At 37.8% G+C, this 19,299-nt stretch overlaps 2 protein-coding genes across 3 annotated transcripts; both read left to right on the top strand.

Annotated features, from left to right (window-relative positions):
- The first annotated feature begins 10,804 nt into the window (after positions 1–10,804).
- On the top strand, positions 10,805–13,015 carry Gr63a (Gustatory receptor 63a). Of its 2 annotated transcripts, XM_028323533.1 has the most exons (5): positions 10,805–11,607; positions 11,791–12,048; positions 12,194–12,472; positions 12,554–12,715; positions 12,796–13,015. In XM_028323533.1, the coding sequence occupies exons 1-5, from the start codon at positions 11,068–11,070 to the stop codon at positions 12,991–12,993; spliced, it is 1,437 nt and encodes a 478-aa protein (XP_028179334.1). In that variant the 5' UTR covers positions 10,805–11,067; the 3' UTR covers positions 12,994–13,015. The 2 variants fall into 2 exon arrangements, with proteins under 2 accessions (XP_028179334.1, XP_028179335.1); XM_028323534.1 differs by lacking the exon at positions 12,194–12,472.
- Positions 13,016–14,970: 1,955 nt separating this feature from the next.
- Positions 14,971–18,648, top strand: Cdc37 (cell division cycle protein 37). The gene is made up of 5 exons (XM_028323518.1): positions 14,971–15,165; positions 15,351–15,917; positions 17,114–17,229; positions 17,479–17,668; positions 17,875–18,648. Exons 1-5 carry the CDS (start codon positions 15,133–15,135, stop codon positions 18,094–18,096), a joined length of 1,128 nt encoding a protein of 375 aa, XP_028179319.1. The 5' UTR covers positions 14,971–15,132; the 3' UTR covers positions 18,097–18,648.
- Positions 18,649–19,299: the final 651 nt, after the last annotated feature.

The following is a 19,299-nucleotide window of genomic DNA, read 5'->3' as shown; positions in this document are numbered from 1 at the left end:
TCTGGATCCTTCTAAAGAGACATTTTTGGGGTAAAAGCCTTTCCTTTAATGAAATTAAGCTTAGAACTAGGCTTTCAAATAGTACCAATGTTGGTGGGAAGTGAGGATGCATACTTTTGAAAAGTGCTTTTTGCTGGAGGTGCGATTTATTTGATGCCGAGTGTACATAATAATATGTCAATGTCACCCCTCCCATGACGCTCCCATACCTCGGGCATTGACTGAATTAGTCAGTAATGAAGCTCTATACCAGTACCTACTACATGAGTTAAAGACATCGCCATGATAAAACCGATATTAAAAAGCATTTTAGACTGTCGCATAAATGCATATATTTTCTACCCTGGGACAATAGCAATAAATACAAGTTCGCTGACTCCGACGTTAGATTATGCCCTCGATGAGCCATAAAGTATACTTTATACAGCTCTATTCCAGCTAAAAGCAGTACTTTGGATGTAGATGATGATTTTGTGGCGGTTCGCTTATCCTTTGTTCTAGAGTCCAGACTGTTGAAGAAACTAAAGGTTTTGCATTTCAATCTGCAAAGCCAAAGTAGAAATTGATACATTTCGCCTTCATTTAGGTAGGAAACTTAAATGAATAGAAACATTAATTTTGTAACTTCTGTTAAGATATTGTAACAGTATTGAAGTCTGAAAGGCATTGTTTGATAGGAAAAAAATCTATTACATGATTTAATATTACTTACTTAATCCCATAGTAATAGTAGTCTCAATTTTTTTTCCAGAAAAAAGATTTTGTTCGCAGAACATCTATGCTAATTAAATCTAGTCAACTTGAAGTATTATTTTTAAGTTTTTGTAGTTACTCGTACTTAAAAAGATTTTCATGAAAGCTTAAAGTAAAAGCTGCGAGCAAAGTTTTGACGAGTTATCTAAGGCGAGTTCATCGATAGCACTTACATTCGATTAACTACCGACTAAGGAAACTGTTAGCGCTTAAGTTTGTCATACACAAGTATAAGTTCAGGCTATAATGCAATCAGACACGGTGGGATCACTGCTACGCTTCAGAAGTTTGGACTAAATGAGTAAGTTCTAACTACACTTTATCGAGAGAGATAGAGACAACGTAAGTATTGTTTTCTTGCTACAGTTGACAGCGAAGTATTCCCGTGTTACGCGAAGTACACATCAGCCATTTGTACCATTGTTTCTCTTTTTATTAGTACCTAACATCTAAAGATCTTTTCGATAGGTTCGCTTCACCTTGTCTATGTTGGTGAATGTATTGTTGTTTGTTTAGAAGAAATTAGATCCACAACAGAAAAACCCTACCACTTGATCTTGCAAACGAAAATGTAATAATGTAATGTAAATGACGTGACTACTACTGAAAATTAAAACCTTATCGTGTTCTTTTAAACCACCAATGAAATAGAGGAGACATGTTTATTCAGGCTGTTATCGTTGCAAGTGTAACATTTATGGTCTGTCTACATGAGAAGTTACTACTGCTCCTAGAATTGGAAGGGCGCTCTACCGGCGTATAATGTACCCTTCTAAATCTACTTCTAGTACCCAAGCTTCGCGAGGGCAATTTGAATCTTTGCTCGCGACGAGGTTAATCATTGGGAGACAGGATGAGGGGAGCAGGTGCAAGGCACAGGGACCGACTAAGGCTCTTGAAGAATTCATTGAAATGGATTTAATTAAGTGAAATTATCATTTTACTTCATCTCTTTAAGAAGTCGTAGCAGTTATTAAGCCGTTTATGAAAGTGAATTATTACCTAGCCGCTTTACTGAAAAGAGATTTAAGAAGAACTGCGTATTTGTCTGGACCTAGAATTTAATCTCATAAATCCATAAAGTCTAAGAAGCCCGATACTAGGGTATCTTACTTTGTAAATGTAAATTAATTAAAGCTGCACACAGCTGCACAGTTACTAAACAATTAAATAAATTAATACGTCAATGATATTTTAAGGTCCAATGTGTACATGCTTTCAATTTATTGTATTGTAACTGCTCTCAATGGATCGAGTGAATGAGTCGGTATAGGTCGCACAACCGGAAGTTCCTCCACTTGCGACAAAGAAATAAAACCCAAGTGCGGTCCTGCCAAGTGCCGGAAATTACAAGTTCCTGTTTCGACGGAGACGTTCCACAGGGTGTTCCGTGACGGTTGCACTCACAAACACTTTAATTTGCTTACCCAACAAAACTAACAAACCAACTGCAAATTGCAACGTCAAAAATATGCAGGAAGTTGGCTACTTACCTCCTGCTGAAGTTGACTGTAACAAGTAAGTAAGACAATTACTAAACATTGTATGTTTTGTCGTCTCAAAGAGATATTTTAGTCGCTTCTATTCAAAATGAATGAAAACGCAAGCGTGGTCGCCCCAAGCAAACTTGGCGGCGCACTGTGGCAGACGAGACGAAGAAGATCGGCAAGACATGGAGCGAGATCAAACACATAGCTCAAGACCGAACGCGATGGAGGACTGTTGTGGACACCCTTTGCCCCATCTAGGGGACATAGGACCATAAGTCAAGTAAGTCATTCAAAATGGTGTAAGTTTATTCAAAAAGAACAAAATGATAATAAGAGTCAAGACCAAAACACATACTCGTAAGTAGCTAAATTTTGAATCTACTTAAAATATTAATGTGTTCAAAATTAAATTACTTTTGGGAAGAATTAAAGAGTGTTTGATCTAGAAATACCTACAGATTGCAGACTTTCAGTGAAATACCTAATACAAGCAGGTGAAGCTATGGACTAGTCAAGTCTGTGGATAGGAACTAGCCTCTTATGCAATTATGGTACCACTAGCACCACTATACTAGTTAAGTTAGATTACTTATTCCTATTCAATCTAAATTGAAGTCTTACCTTACACGATACAGCGATTTGTAATCGCTTGCCATAACCGTAACTTCAGATAAGGGCTCCCTAAATCAATGGTAAATTACGGGAATTACCCGCCCGAACATCGACACCCATTACGTGATATTGCGGTGACGCTCCCGACTCCAGGGTAATTTCTCCCAGGGCACCAGGCCCCATATTAACCCCATCCTGGATAATAATCCTTATTCATTGTTAGGGTGACCAATTTTGGCAGAAATCTTAGGAATTATGTAATGTACTAAATGCAGTAATACACATTTTGAGAAATATCTTATATTTTATTTACGAGGAATCTAGAAGAAAATTGATTTTGTTAGATAACTGAAATTAATTAACTCTCTTACTCTATATTTTTGGTTCTATAATTTTCAATACTTTATTCCCAAAAAATAAACCTAAAGGTACTTATATGGTGTTAAATAAAATCCAAGCGAGTTCTTCCATTTCAGGTAAAATTACCACGAGTCCCAGTTGTAAATCGATGTATGGAGTCCCTTGCTCAACTCTTAGCAGGCCACGCGGAATAAGCCCTGTGAACCCAAGGATGACATGGATCTTTATTCATACAAATACTTAACTCAGTTTCTCAGTGATCTTGGTCATGCAACTGCCCTGAAATGTCGGAGACTCATCCAAAAAAGGGTACAAACGACAGAACACCAAGAAATCACTGTGTTATCGTAATCGTAGCAATCTTTCAACAAAATAATATGTAGATGTGCTGATAATTATTCTTCTCTTAAAGCAGCAAAACCATACCTCTAAAGAAAGTTATGAAGTGTCTTACTATACATGTTTCATCTGAGTTAGTTATAATTCTGTTAGGATGTAGAGATAGGTGCTATATTTGGTGCCGTTCCCGGGTACAAATTCTAGCGTATCTACTAATTCCTTAAGCCCTAAGGACCAAGCGTGCATACTATAAACTCATTATGTAAGTCTGCTTAGTCGAGATAAAGTAAAATTTGAATAGGCTAGGTTGAGTTATTCTACCTTTCCCCATTGTCAGAGTACGAGTAAGTAATACCTATTTCATTCTTGTGAAATAAGTCCTTACAATAAGACAAAATAATGTAGCTGATATACGACGTTTCGTATATTCAAAGGTTTCATTTACCCTCTATTTGACTTTACTCCTTAACTGCAATTTTCCATTTAATTTTCCACATCACCTACTCCAAGATAATATTATTGCATTCAAACTGCTCTAATAAATTAAATCCGAGTCTGTCATTTTAAACAATGACTTGAATATCTGAGACAGACAGGACTTATACATTATACTAGCACTGTTTCCCAAACTGGGATGTTCGCCGCGCTCTTGCGAAAATAATTACTCCTTTAAGTTATTCTTATAAATGGAATTTGCAACCAGTCAGCCAACTCATTATGGGATTTAATTACTAATTTGAGTTCTAAAAATATACCTATTTATCTTTGTGAGTTTTTGTTATTTTTAATTATTATTTTTTTTAACATCCTTTATTCATATTTTTTCTCAACAACAATGTAACTACTTTTATAAAAAGGGAAACCTTTCATTTCACCAATCAGTCTAAATCTTATAACTAACATTTTCAATGTATCGCTGTTGGTTTCTATAAAATAAATAAATAAATACCTACTGGTGTGCTGTTCTTAAGTACTTATCTAAGAGGTGAGACTACCTGCTTTGGTCCAGAACGAACGCTCTTAGATATTAGAGAAACCCAGCTTTGGATGGGTACACCCATGATAGAAGGACCTCCAGTTCGGGATAAATTACCTGGTGTTGGGAATAAGTGGCCTACCTCTCGCATTGCAAGTACGAGGAACTATATCTGTCTTAGAAACTCTCTCTGGTTTCGCCGTCATAAATGTTGGGAATTTCTGTCTCAGACTAAAGTTATGTCATCCGCCCCTAGAAAAGCAAATGGACGCAATCGTAAATCTTGGAGTCGCAAATAAAACGAAACAATTTATTTATTTACTTAAGTATTCTGAGACATTACCCACGAAGTGATGAAGTAACAAAGTAAGTAAAGTAGGTACATATCTATCATTGATATACGTATTCTTTGCCTGTCATGTCATCATTATCATCATCATCATCATATCAGCCAATGGACGTCCACTGCTGTACACGGTCCCCCAATGGATTCCATATTTTGGTACCTATTTTCCTACCTAGCGAGTACCTAGTCATTTATTTATATCATACCTACAACATAAATGCAAATGGTAAGAGTATGGAGGTGTTTCAATTAATGAATCTTTAAAAAAAATACACACACCCAGTTTCGCACATAGAAATAAACAACATAAGCACGCAAAGTTTCTCTCCACTTTCCTTGAGTGACACTGCAATTTGCATGCATGATCCAGTTAATATTAACTTGCTTGTCGCGAGTTGTACACTTCGTGACTTGTACCTCTAGTACGAAAAACTTTCGAGTTCGTTTCGTTGCGTATTCAAAGTGTCATCGAAAAATTTTGTATGAAAAATTAAACAGCGCCCCCTATATTATAGCCGCCCTAGGGGGCGCTGTTTAATTTTTCATACAAAATTTTTCGATGACACTTTGAATACGCAACGAAACGAACTCGAAAGTTTTTCCTACTAGAGGTATTGATCTCGACTCGTGGAGACCGCAAGAATGAAACTTGCGATAAACAACTGCTTCAACTTTCTTCGTGGTTTAAGCGTCAAACTTTGACAGCGCATCATTAATCAACCCTTGATATTGATAAAGTGCATAAATTAAATACCTAAGGTTAACTTCGTTGACGGTCATTGCCTCTTATTTAGTAAGAACTTTAATTTGATGCTTGCTAAATTCGATTAGATTAAACGGAAAAAGCTGTTTGTAGGAAGTAGTTAACGCGCGCTTATAAACCCATTACGAAAGTTTTGTACTTAGGTACTTATTTTTGATGATGTGCGGCACAACAAAAAATATCTCTACAACTTTTTGCATTTATCATGTTTATTTATTAGTTTATTTGGATACTTAAGGTCAAGTTCGTCAAAACAAATGAGAGAGCAAAGAAAGTAGAGAAACCTAAAAGTGAAATAAGTTTTTAAGAAAGTTAATTGTTTCGTTCGTCCATTTGAATCAACTGATTGGAAAACTCAAAAAATAACTAACTACTACTAAATTACTTTAATAACGTCACTTAATTAGAATATTAACATTCTTTCAAAAATAAAATTAACATTTTCTTACGTTTGTTTATTCATCGCATCGTAAAAAGAATGCCATGTGTAAATGTTTACAGTCTATAGTCCGAAGGAGAGAATGTGGATTAAAACATTATGCGACGAAATAACATAATCCACTGCCGAACAAAACTCTCTTAAAACCAACGGCGCAGATTTCCTTAGATTTGCATTGAAAACAGGTCCTTTAAACCCTCTTAGCTCTTGTTGGAAGCATTAAGGCGTAATTAAAATAATGGCGACGCATTTTTAAGTTGATAATCCAATTTAATTTACATTTGAAATATCACGGAGTCTTGACTCTTGAGTTATAAATGGATGTAGATGGCACTTAAATGAATTGGAGCTGGCGCGCTAAGACAGATTTTGATAGTAATCTATTAATTTTAAACGTAACTCAAAGGTAGATAAGAAGTTTCAACTGTTTTAATTCCCAATTAGACCGTTAATCACGGATTATTTGTTCACAAAACTTTTGAATTTGCATTTCAAATACATCATTTTAGGGATTTATTATTTTGTCAGACAGATTATACTCGTAGTATTCTCTTACTGCTGTAAATAAATTCAATTGCGTACATACAAAACTCCATCCATGGTCGCTGAAACCTGGGCTGAAAATGACCACACCGCAGTTTCAGGCAATTTTTTTATGTATTTTTTAAATTCATTCGTTGGTAGGTAGGTAGGTAAGTAGGGGAGAGTTCGGTATATGTACCGCCGGGTAAATTGTACCACCCTCATATTTCGTAAAGTATTTATTGAATGTCTGTATTTGCAACACTCAGCGATACACAACTAAATTCATTGAATATTAGCCGTATGGTTTTTGCCCTGACAATTAACACGTGTGTTTTATTTTGAAAAGATTTTTTTCATTGTTTTCAAGTAAGTTTTGAGATTGCATGTTTAGTTTGTAATTTTGTTAAATTTAATCATGCAGTGTTTCTAATTTATTAATTAGAAGCGTAAATTAGTGTGGATTACAATTATTTGAAACTTTTCTTTACCTAATTTGTTAAGAATGTATCGTATAATATTTTGCCATAGCTTTTTTATAGGCTTGAAATTTATTGAAAATCAATTTAGCCAACCGGTTCGATAGTACCACAGGGTTGTGGTACTATCGAACCGGTTGGCTAAATTGGACCGAAGCTCTGAACTCGTATTTTGTTGATTTGTGCTAAATATACAACAATCATGTTGATTAATACCTATGAAATAGTAAGTTGAATAATTTATCTTTTATTATACATATACCATGGACATTAGCAAAAACAAAACAAACTAACTAGGTATGTGTAAAATGGGATTGAAAAAAACTGGTCCAAATTACCGGACTCTCCCTTATTATTTTTGAAATCTTATAAATGTTAAATAGCTTTTACATAAAATTTAGACAGGCCGCGCTATTGTTCGAAATCTTCTTTACAAACTCGATACAACAGTAAATCAAAATAATATCAAACTATTCAAGACGTCATGTCGACTATTTCGTCAGTGAATAATTTGTAGTGATTGCGTTCCTGTGAGTACGGTGCCGCGCCGGGTGCGGGTGACAGCGCTCGAGGTGAGGGCCCTCGGATGGGGATCCAATATACCCTCTAGAGTAGTGCTGTCGACGAGAATCTTAATCGAATCTTATTTGATGGCAAGAACGAGTCAGTCCGGCACGAATAAAGAAGTCCTATAGATAGTGCAGAATTCGGGACTCGATCTACCTTCCAACTAGTGCTGTTTCAAGTACAAGATATAGTAAATCGAATTACAGAACTAGCTCATAGAAGCAATGCATAATGTTCTGTGGGAATTCTGTAGAGCAATTTCGAAATCGGATGTGCAATCCTAATAAGTAAATTGGCCTAATGCTGTATCAAGTAGAACCAACATTCGAATCTTAATTATCAATAGTTTATTAATAGTTGGTCATATACATCCCAAATACAGTTTTTTACTTGTGTTAGAATTTAATAAACTTATGTACTTGCTTTTGTTGTACTCCAAAATATTTTTGAAAAAAAAGTTGGCGCCCAACGTGGATCAAAGTTTTTGATATCGACTGTCCGTAATCTGTATGTTACAACTTACAAAATAAATGTTTGTGTTACTCATAACCTTCTCAAGTTACTAAATATTAGAAAAAGACATCCCTAGTATCACCAGAGCTGTCGAACGTGTAAATTTACACGCTGCCCTTCCGGACCGTAAATGATACCGTAAGCGACTCATCCATTTTTAAGAGATTTTCTACCGTCGTTTTATATTTTTAAGATTTTGCAGATTAAAATATACTGTGTTATTATTTTGCATGTACGTAAGTATTTCAGGTTATCTAAGTATGGTCAGTATGGTCACATAGGTACTGACTCAGAATTTCAAAATTATATACATAAATAATATGACATAGAGCTCGTGACGTTTGATAAGGTCGATTACTATGCATTATTGACTTTTCTGTTACATTTAATAACAATACTTATTAAGTATTTTATCCCTCCAAAGTCTCTAAAGACGAAGGCTCAGTAAAAAAATAATAGCTGCCCGCTAAAATAAATTATGACGTTTTTATAGGGCACCTGGTTTGCAATACATAAACTAGGACATTAGATGGCCCAACAAATGAACGAGGAATGGCGGTTTATGGTTCATAAAGGTGGGCAGTAAATAGCGAGTGTTACTGAAGTGGACATGATAAATTTGGCCGTAAAGTCACAATCAAAGTAAATTGAAAAGAATCGCTTAAACGATTCATTGAAAGTCTACGACGGTCTTCATTCCGTGACATTTACGGCACGCTGGATGAGCGGTATCATGTCAGACAAACGCTACACGGCTACGCGTTTCGACAATACGCTACGCAATGCGACTAATGTGCAGTGCATAGTGTTAGTGTACTTAACATTTGCACTGCAAAATCCAAACGTAATCCAAATAGTATCAACGTCAACATTTTACATCACAAGCAGAACTGGAGCACCTTTTCTTGGTATAAAAATGATCCCGTAAAAAGCATTTTCACGGATTCCATTTTACATGAAAGCTTTTTGATGAACAAAGAAGTTAAAGTGCTTTTACGTGTGCTAGACCAAACTTGACATCCTAACAAAGATACATACTTAAATAAGCCCACTTAACACTCTTAAATTGTGACAAAATGATGCCCGTGAGTACGATTGGATTGAAATGGACAGGTACGTGTTGACTACCTACACAGTTATGTACTTGTAGCTATTTACATTGTTTGTTTTTAAGAAATTGTCTTTTTAGCACTTTACTTAAACTTTCAAACTAATTAAATATTTCGTCGTCGTATAATAATTGTGCCATAATAATATTGCGATAAAAAGGTTTGTAAATGGACAGTGATAGTAATCCCGATATAATTATGAGTTATAACCCGATGGTCACGTACCAGCCTAGGTACAATACAAAGCACAACCATAAATTATGAATTTTCTACTAAAATATTTCATGGTTGCTGGGCTGCCTCCTTGTTTATTATTTCTGCTTACCAAAGCTTTAAAATTAATCTTTTGGTCAGCGTAATTACCTTGCTACTTAACTTTTCATGCGAATAAATATTAGATTGCGATCTTGGTAAGCTCATCGTTGTTAGAAAGTTTTTAAACGAAATAACTTTTTTAACTGTTAGTATAGTGTTTGCCTGCAGCTTCGCTTCCGTGGCATTTTTGGTGGTCCGTATCTACATACATTTTCAGTAATAAGTACTACCATGTAAAGTTTCAAAGATTTCTTACGCCCGTATTCACAAACGATGCTTACTTAAGTGAAGCAGCAAATCGAACGCACAGCGTTGAATAGAGCTCTGTGATTGGTTAATGAGTCATCCTGTGCGTCCACGCGCACTGTGGGACCTCCTAGTACCTAATGTTTGTGAATACGCCGGTTAGCCTTTTTACTTTCCGTAAAGCTCAAGTTTAGCACAACTAATTTTTTTATAAACCTGCTGGTACGTTTCAGAAAAAGAAACAAAAAACCCTATTAGAAGATTTTTTCCCACTTCCCACTAACCTCATTATCAAGTTAGAAAGTGGGCGACTGTCACCCGAGTCTCACCACCTCTGCGGCACAATTACCCAACCCCTTACTCGGTGCAGCTAAATTTAATTGTGGTGGCTTAAGAAACCCCTAGGCTAAGCTTTCTTCTTGATTGCCCCCTAAATAGACTATCAACGGGGTACCGCGATGGCTTATTAACGGCGCCTCGATGTTTTGGTTAGGTTATTAAGTAGATTGGCTGTTTTGCATTTAGCTATCGGGGTTTAAGGAGACCGTAGAAATATTTTAATTCGATTTTTGATAATGATTAGTTAGTAAAGTTTTTACAGTGAATATTTTTCATCGTCTCATATTCAGACTCACTTTTTAAAGTTAGTAATATTTAAAGGAATAAAAAACAAAAGTAAGTAAAGTAAGTAGTCCTACCTATACCTACCTATAAGTTTCAATATTATTGGTAAACTCGCAAATAGACGTTAATTCAGCTACAACAGCTTACGTACCTACGCTACTATAGCAATAGAGATCTGAATGATCTTCATTGTAGGTATTATTGCGAAAATTTTGTATAATATTATTATTTTGAAGCTAATTTGTCTTCAGCTGAAAGCAGAAAAGTTGCTTCCTACTAGTGCGACTAAGTATCTATTTTTAAACTAGGGTTTACATAAGTAAGTATAGCGCGAACCAACCTTGAGCACAACGTAACCATAACTTCCCGTGAATATCAATTTATCACCGATTGAGCTCGTGATTAAAAAAACCATGAGATGCAGATGGTATAATGAAGGTCTTGCTCAAGGTGAAGTGCGCCCTGAAAGATTAACGAAGGGCGACGAAACGCTTACGTGTCGGCAATCAACTTGTCAGCCTTTGAAATATGACGTCCTGACACAGTCATCGTCATTAAGCCCCCAAAAACACGAGTCAGTTAGAGCCACTCACTGGAAATAATAAGACGTGAAAATGAGTTACTACCACACGAATAACAGTTTGTTCCCGACCACCACAATTCCGATCCCAAATGGGTTTGCCGCGCAAATGCAAGATAAATCGAAAACGAATCCCGTTTTCCTCGACGTCACTCCAGCTCGTACACCTTACATCAAGCCACCATCTCCAAATGCCGTGGCACCAATGAGGAACAACCTTATCAATCCTAAACTTACTAAAGACATTGTGTATGAAAACATTAAACCTGTTTTCACCCTACTGAGACTAATGGGAGTACTTCCCATCACGCGGCCCTCTCCTGGAATCAGCGAGTTCCAAATTGCATCTCCTTCTATGATCTATTCAGCGGTTGTCTACTTCTCTATGGTAGCTTATGTTCTCTACCTCTCCTTGCATAAAGTACAGATCCTGCGTACAGCTGAAGGCAAATTCGAAGAAGCTGTAATTGAGTACCTCTTCACGGTTTATCTGTTCCCGATGATTGTGGTGCCGATATTGTGGTATGAGACCCGAAAAATAGCAGAAGTTCTCAACGAATGGGCAAAGTTTGAGGTAAGTGGTTAATGCCTACCTTTTGTGAAACCCTTCATAAACCCTTTACCTAAATTATTCCTGGCGCAGATTAACTGAGTACTTCCTGGAGCACTCTAACTAAAAATATCGTTTAGAGCACATTTTAAACTCACCACCCCAACTAACATTAAACTTAAAACTAAAAGTTATCTTTCTTTGCAGACTGCATACAAGCAACTATCAGGTCGGGCACTTCCAATCAACCTGTACAAGAAATCCTTGGCCATAGCGATAGTCATCCCTGTGCTGTCGGTGACGTCAGTGATAATCACTCACATTACCATGGTCCACTTCAAACCGATGCAGCTCATCCCCTATGTGTTCCTGGAGATCTTAACGTACATCCTTGGAGGGTATTGGTACTTATTATGCGAGACTCTCAGCGTTTGTGCCAATATAGTAGCTGAAGACTTTCACCAGGTAAGGTTAGGTCATGTTGCACAAAACAGTACCTACCTTTTTTTCACTATGATCCCAAAACCAATATGTTAAGTCTACTTTCTCTTCTAGGCAGTAAGGTAGATAAATAGGTAGGTAATTTAATTCATACATCATTATGTTTTAGGCACTGCGTAATATTGGACCAGCTAAGAAAGTTTCGGACTACCGCGCCCTGTGGCTTCGCATGAGCAAAATCGCTCGCAGCATTGGCATTGCCAACTGCTACACTTTTACATTTGTCAGCATTTACCTCTTCTTAATAATCACGCTGTCGATCTATGGACTTCTCAGCCAGATCTCCGAAGGCTTCGGGATCAAGGACATAGGCCTGGCTCTGACTGCTTGCTGCAGCATTTTGCTGCTGTTTTTCATTTGCGATGAAGCTCACTATGCGTCACATAACGTGAGTCAAAATTCCATCTGGAACCACCTTAGTAGCTAGTGAATCTCAAACTATGTATAATCCATTAATTTTTCCAAACAGGTGCGCACAAACTTCCAAAAAAAGCTACTGATGGTGGAGCTATCTTGGATGAATACCGACGCTCAAACGGAAGTTAACATGTTCCTGCGAGCCACTGAAATGAATCCTGCACAGATCAGCCTTGGGGGTTTCTTTGACGTCAATAGGACTCTATTCAAGTCTGTAAGTTTTGAGAATATCGGCTGTGCTGACCAGGCGACCAAAGTTAGTGGAATCGCTTTAATTTCTGTTTATGTTTTCAGCTTATGGCAACAATGGTAACATATTTAGTGGTGCTTCTACAGTTCCAAATCAGTATTCCTGATGATTCCCAGTACCAAGAAGAAGAAGAGGAGCAAGCAATGAACTACACAGATAGCGTCACGGAAGCCCTGACTACCACCACTACTGCAATGACGACCATACTTACTACCATTGCTAAAAAGAAAAAGAAACATTAGAATTCGTTAATTTACAGTTTATTTTATTATATACTTCATATACCTAAGTAGTACCTACATAATATTTTAATTTATAGTCGCAAATAGAACAAACACAAATGTCTAGTTTTTATTACAACTTTGCCGTAGTACTATAATTTAATTATTTCGCGATAGTTCGGAATTGGATCGTGAATAAAAGGATAAACACCCAAGTCCTTGTTTTATTTAAAATGTTTCCAAGTTTCAAACAAGACATTCAAAAATATTTGTCGGCACCGGACACAGATGCTGCAAATTATTATTGATGATACCATTGTACCAATCTTAATATTATGTTATCTGTAGAAATCTGTAGAGCAGAAGGTTTGTGATTCCTAAACGTATAGTTCCAAAATACTGGACTGTCCTGTCGATGACATTGACAGTGGGGCGCCACCGTCAATACCGGATCGCTGGTTCAGATTTTTGCCATGTTGGAAACCATATAGTTGAACGATGGTAGCGCCCCCCTGTCATTGAGTTTAGCGGGACAGTTCAGCGTGGGTCATCTATAACACCCGACTGATGCGCAGAAAAAGATAACTGTCAATGAGTTGTGTCAAGTCAAGTGTGAGCAGGCGGCTGCGAGGTTATCTTTGAAAGCGTGTTGAGTTTGGTGGAACGTTAAATTGTAGGAAAAGTGATTGTCAACCATCCAAGATATTATCTCCTTGCCCGTTAACCCACGCCTATGGAGATTCCACCCCTAGAGTTCCTTCTGATAGAGACCCAGTGCCTTTATCAGAAGTGGGATTCGAAGGGCACTATTCAAAGGAGATAAATCTTTCAGCATGCACACCTACGCTACGCAACTCATCAAGTTTTACATGGAGGATGCTGGCTCAGACATTGAGAGTTGGTGCAGGTTGACGGAAATTATTGTGATTGACGTAAACTGGAAGGGCCTTTGTGAGTGAGTGAGTTGAGGGGGCCGGGCCAAGGGCGCCCGGGCCACCCTGTTGCCGTGGTTGAAGGGGCTGTTTACGCCCGGGCCACGCTGGTGTAATGTTGGTTTCCTGATCGCACGGCTGCATGCCTGGATCAGCAGTAATAGTGGTAGTTGGGTTTGAGGTAAATGGTTGAAGGAGCCTTGGCTTATGCCTTGCGCGTCGGGCCATGTTACCTAAACCCTGGTTTCCTGGTCGCATGGCTGCATGCCTGGATCAGCAGTAGTAGTGGTGCGGTTTGAGGTAAATGGTTGAAGGAGCCTTGGCTTAAGCCTTGCGCGTCGGGCCATGTTACCTAAACCCCGGTTTCCTGGTCGAAGGGGCCTCACGCCCGGGCCAGCTGTAATGTTTTGGTTTCCTGGTCGGGCTTCGCGCCCGGGCCAGCTGTAATGGTTTGGTTTCCTGATCGAGGGTCATCACGCCCTGATCAGCTGTATTTATTGTGATTCTACGATCTGATATTCGCACGCTCTGTAGTCAGGAATGGACGAGCTGTGATAATGAGAAATTGAATGTTTACAGATGGAAAAACCCTGGACTAAGCGCACGAGGCCGTGCGATAGTCAGGCTGGCCGTGTCGGCGCCGGACACAGATGCTGCAAATTATTATTGATGATTAATAGTACCAATCTTAATATTATGTTATCTGTAGAAATCTGTAGAGCAGAAGGTTTGTGATTCCTAAACGTAACACCCGACTGATGCGCAGAAAAAGATAACTGTCAATGAGTTGTGTCATGTCAAGTGTGAGCAGGCGGCTGCGAGGTTATCTTTGAAAGCGTGTTGAGTTTGGTGGAACGTTAAATTGTAGGAAAAGTGATTGTCAACCATCCAAGATATTATCTCCTTGCCCGTTAACCCACGCCTATGGAGATTCCACCCCTAGAGTTCCTTCTGATAGAGACCCAGTGCCTTTATATTTTTTACCTTCGATCAATACGTCGATAATCGAGTTCGGACCATCTCATCTGTGCTTCGGACCGATCACAAGTTTGTTTGACATATTTGACATTTAATTCGTATCTGACAGTTTTGGTCGGCAGAAAAAAGAGAATATTCCGGATTTATCTGGGAGATTACAACCAAATACGTACAGTTGTTTTACCCGTTATTTACGTAAAGTGTTTAGTTTCCTTCCTTGTGATATTTACGGCTTGTTATTATTTTCATCATGGTGGACTACAGCAAATGGAAAGATATTGAGGTTTGTCTCAAAAGCTATTTTATTTGTAAAGCGTACTAATCGGATACGATGATGCAAATAAATAATACCACTGCTATTAGCATTCAATTTAGTATTCCATCTACAGTAAACGTGGTACAAAGAAAGTGAACTATCCCTTATTGCTTTGGTTATGTTAACTACATGGATATTGTCATGATTTGCAGATTTCTGATGATGAGGACGAGACGCACCCTAACATTGATACTCCGTCGCTATTTCGATGGAGGCACCAAGCCCGTGTCGACCGAATGGAGGAGAGGAAACGAGAAAGGGAGGAACATGAACAAAGAAAGATTGAAAACCTTAGGCGGTTAGCTGAAACCAAGAGAAAGATCTCTGAGGCTGAGCCCAGCAGCCCTAACCTGGATTCTCTGAAAAAGGAGCTAGAAGAGTTAGAGAAACAAGAGAAGCAAATTCAGAAGAAAGACGAGGAATTGAAGAAAAAAGAAAAACTCACACCATGGAATGTCGACACTATTAGTGAACCTGGTTTTACCAAAACTATTATAAACACCAAGAATCCACGTCAAAAGGATGAGAATTTGACAGAGGAGGAGAAAGAGGAAAAAATGAAGAAGTTTATCCATGACAATGAGAAATTGTTAAAACAGTTTGGTATGCTGAGGAAGTATGATGACTCAAAAAAGTTTTTGCAGGACCACAATCAACTGGTCTGTGAGGAGACGGCTAACTACCTGGTTATTTGGTGCATAAATCTGGAAATGGAAGGAGTAAGTTTCAATATAATTCTATCGGATTACTAATGTTTGGCCAAAAAACGTTTCCCAAATTATCACATCGCAAACAACGTTTCGCAAATTTTCATTTGGCAAATTCTCATTTGGCAAAATATCTTATTGCAAACTTTTAATTCGCAAATATCGTTTTTGGCATATTATTATTTAGCAAATTATTGTTTGGCAAAGTATGTTTTGCCAAATGTTTCATTTGGCAAAAAGATTTCACGATAAACTAATTTGATTGGTGCATAGATTGGAATACAAATTAGCTTGTGGTTATTATTTTGTTTAGTGGGTAGTTAATATAAAATTTGTTCTAAATTAATTTTCATATTTCATTATTTTTATCGATTTCCAAATGATTAATTAACAATAGAGGTGATTCTAGCGCTCGGCGGCCGTTAAGGGTCACTGTTCTAACCTAACCTAACCTACTATTTTCTGCAATACCTACTTTCTGTAACCATACTATTTTCTCGCTATCTCTTTGTTTTACATACAATTCTTGTGAAAACCATGATCAAATAGGCTTTGATTTGTGGGTAACGGTGGGTAAGTATGTAAAGTGTCAAATTGACCAAACAAATTATTTGGGATATAATATTTGGCAAAATAAAACATTTGCTATTTAAACATTTGCCAAGTAAAATTTTCCCAAATGATAATTTGACCAAATGAATTACTTGCGAAAAGTACGGTTGCTAAAAGTTCATTTGGGAAATGAAACTTTGGCGATAAGTTGTTTGCGAAGTGAAATTTGGCGAAAAGTAATTTGGCCAAACGGAAGGATACCAATTCTATCTTATAACCAACCACAATGCAACATGAAATATCATACTTTTGTATGCATTTTGCACGAAAGATAGTTAAATGAGGGCTATCGTATTAGTGCTCACCAGTTAGCGCCACTGTAGAGTAAGGTCCTATCACTTGCTAGTAGCGAAGACAGTGGCACCAACTGGTGAGCACGAAAGTGGTAGGAGGACGATCGCATTTGCACTCATCAAGATGGTGCCACTGTAGAGTAAGGTCCTGTCAATCGCCAGGGATGCCAACTGTTAAGTATAAAAACGATAGCCCTCATTCAAATATAAGAAATGTAGTAATTTTCTTTATTTGTCAAGACAGTGCATACTTAATTATTTTTAATTATTGATCTGTATTTTTAAAGTTATTTGTATTTTCAGAAACATGAATTGATGGCTCATGTGGCTCACCAGACCATCTGCATGCAGTATATCCTGGAGCTCTCTAAGCAGCTGGATGTAGATCCTCGGGCCTGCATTGGTTCATTCTTCACTAGGTAACATTTTGCAGTTATACTGAAATACAATGTTTTTTTCTTTGCTTAATTAAAAGGAATACTAAAGCCATGTAGGGTAATCTAAAGCTGAGTTGCACCACCTTATTTTAACTGTAACATTATCCGGTGCTTTTTCTATGTAGTTTGACACATTTGTTAAAGTTAACGTAAGATGGTGCAACCTAAGAGATTAAAATAAAAAATGTTCGTCCCAAAATAACAAATAGTAAACATAGTAATGTTTTTCAGAATCCAAGTTGCAGAGAAAACATACAAAGACTCCTTCGATGATGAGTTGGAACAGTTCAAGGCGAGAATCAAGAAGAGAGCAGCCGAGAAGATCCAAGAGGCTCTGAGGGAGCAGGAAGAGGAGGAACGGAAGGCCAGGCTCGGCCCTGGAGGCTTGGACCCAGTTGAGGTGTATGAAGAACTGCCTGATGTAAGTGGAATTTTGTTATAACTTACAGCCATTTCTGTAGTTATTATTTCTAAATATTGCTACCACTGATCTTCTCCTCTGGATAGTACAGTAACAATTGATTTTTTCACCATGAGATATGGTTTGCTTAATGTGGATCAAGTTATATTCTCATAACCAAACTGTCAAAAAACCAAATAATACAAACTGTCACTTCATCATTACAGGAACTGAAGAAATGCTTTGATTCCCAAGACGTTCCGATGTTGCAAGCAACCATTGCAAAAATGCCTGAACAAGAAGCTATTTACTACATGAAGAGATGCGTGGACTCAGGCCTGTGGGTGCCAGGCAAAACTGATGACGAAGAACCCACCATGAGAGAGAATGCAGAAGCGTCCGGAGACACTCCTGCAACTTCCAAATCCAGTGTCGATGATGTTGACTGATTGATTTACTGCATTTAATAGTTTAGTTCATGTATTCCCATTGTCCCCCACCATTTCTTTTTCACTGGTGGACATCGGGAAAAATTATATTGTTGGACAATTTTTTTTCCTGATGTCCACTACAATTTAGGGGGACAACGAGATTACACTGTTTAGTTATCAAACATCAATAGGCACCCATGATATACCCAGATGCAGAGATATGTTCACATAGATTAAGGATTTGAGAATTAAGTTTATTTTTATATTTTGTGTATTCCTTTGTAACAAACCTGATTCTATCAAATTCTATTGGATAGCAATAAATAGATGTAGAATACTGGTTGAGCAAAGATTAGTGAAGTATTAATTTGTGTTGTTAGTCGAATGATGTTAGCGATAATTTAAAAAGTTATAGGTTACTTACATAGAGTACTGGATATACAAAGCTTTTTATTACATACTTATACACAGAGCTTTTTAATTTTATACAACCGAATACAATAAATACAAAATAAAATTATAAGTAAGCGAAACATCTCTTGTCATGTGAAATTAAATTTTATCGCCTAATCGAAGTTTCATTTTAAAGTAACCACGGCACGGGCACCCGCTACTTATTTAAGATAAGCGTCCACTTGTCGATAGAGAAAAGTAATGTCGGTATCGTACGCAACGGACGCATCGTACGAAACATCGTATCGGATGTGCGATGCGGACAGGTGGACGCACTTAAAATTAAATGAGTTTCCATATAAATAATACTACGATCCGTTGCGTGCGATACACGTCCGATGCGTACGATACCGATGATACCGACATGTGGACGCTTAGCTTTATTCGGATGCCTAATTAGGCAAATAATATAAACCTGTCGCGCGGCAGGCTGCATGCAGCCACTGTAAAGCCAAATGCTATCTTTAAATACGACAAAGGGTTGTTACCATTGAAATGAAAATTATTTAGACCTAAGTAGCATCTTTTCCCTTTTGTAATGCTCGCACGGGTTATTTTGTCATCGTGACAGTATAGGCCGGCAATACACGAACCGCTCGAGCAGTTAGTCAGTGCAGATCAACATACACGGACCGCTCTTGCAGTCAAGAGTCAACAGCTTGAAGCTGCCAGTGATAACTGCTCGAGCAGTTGGTATTAACTGCTCAATAAATCACAAGCGCGCGCGCCGTGGAATGAAGAAAGTGGGCGGAGGTAACTGCGCGAGAG

The sequence above is a fragment of the Ostrinia furnacalis genome, unplaced genomic scaffold, assembly GCF_004193835.3.
Source record: "Ostrinia furnacalis isolate ACB-3 unplaced genomic scaffold, ASM419383v2 OfSCF0639, whole genome shotgun sequence".
Lineage (NCBI taxonomy): Eukaryota > Metazoa > Arthropoda > Insecta > Lepidoptera > Crambidae > Ostrinia > Ostrinia furnacalis.
The sequence above is the reverse complement of the archived record's forward strand: the minus strand, read 5'-3'. Positions and strand labels throughout refer to the sequence as shown.

Excerpts from the sequence above, each read along its gene's own strand:
- Cdc37 (XM_028323518.1), top strand. The coding sequence starts at position 15,133 with ATGGTGGACTACAGCAAATGGAAAGATATTGAG. Across the intron at positions 15,166-15,350 it reads GCAAATGGAAAGATATTGAG|ATTTCTGATGATGAGGACGA; the intron begins GTTTGTCTCAAA and ends CATGATTTGCAG. Across the intron at positions 17,669-17,874 it reads TGTATGAAGAACTGCCTGAT|GAACTGAAGAAATGCTTTGA; the intron begins GTAAGTGGAATT and ends TCATCATTACAG.
- Gr63a (XM_028323533.1), top strand. The coding sequence starts at position 11,068 with ATGAGTTACTACCACACGAATAACAGTTTGTTCCCGACCACCACAATT. Across the intron at positions 12,049-12,193 it reads TAGCTGAAGACTTTCACCAG|GCACTGCGTAATATTGGACC; the intron begins GTAAGGTTAGGT and ends ATTATGTTTTAG. Across the intron at positions 12,716-12,795 it reads ATAGGACTCTATTCAAGTCT|CTTATGGCAACAATGGTAAC; the intron begins GTAAGTTTTGAG and ends TTATGTTTTCAG.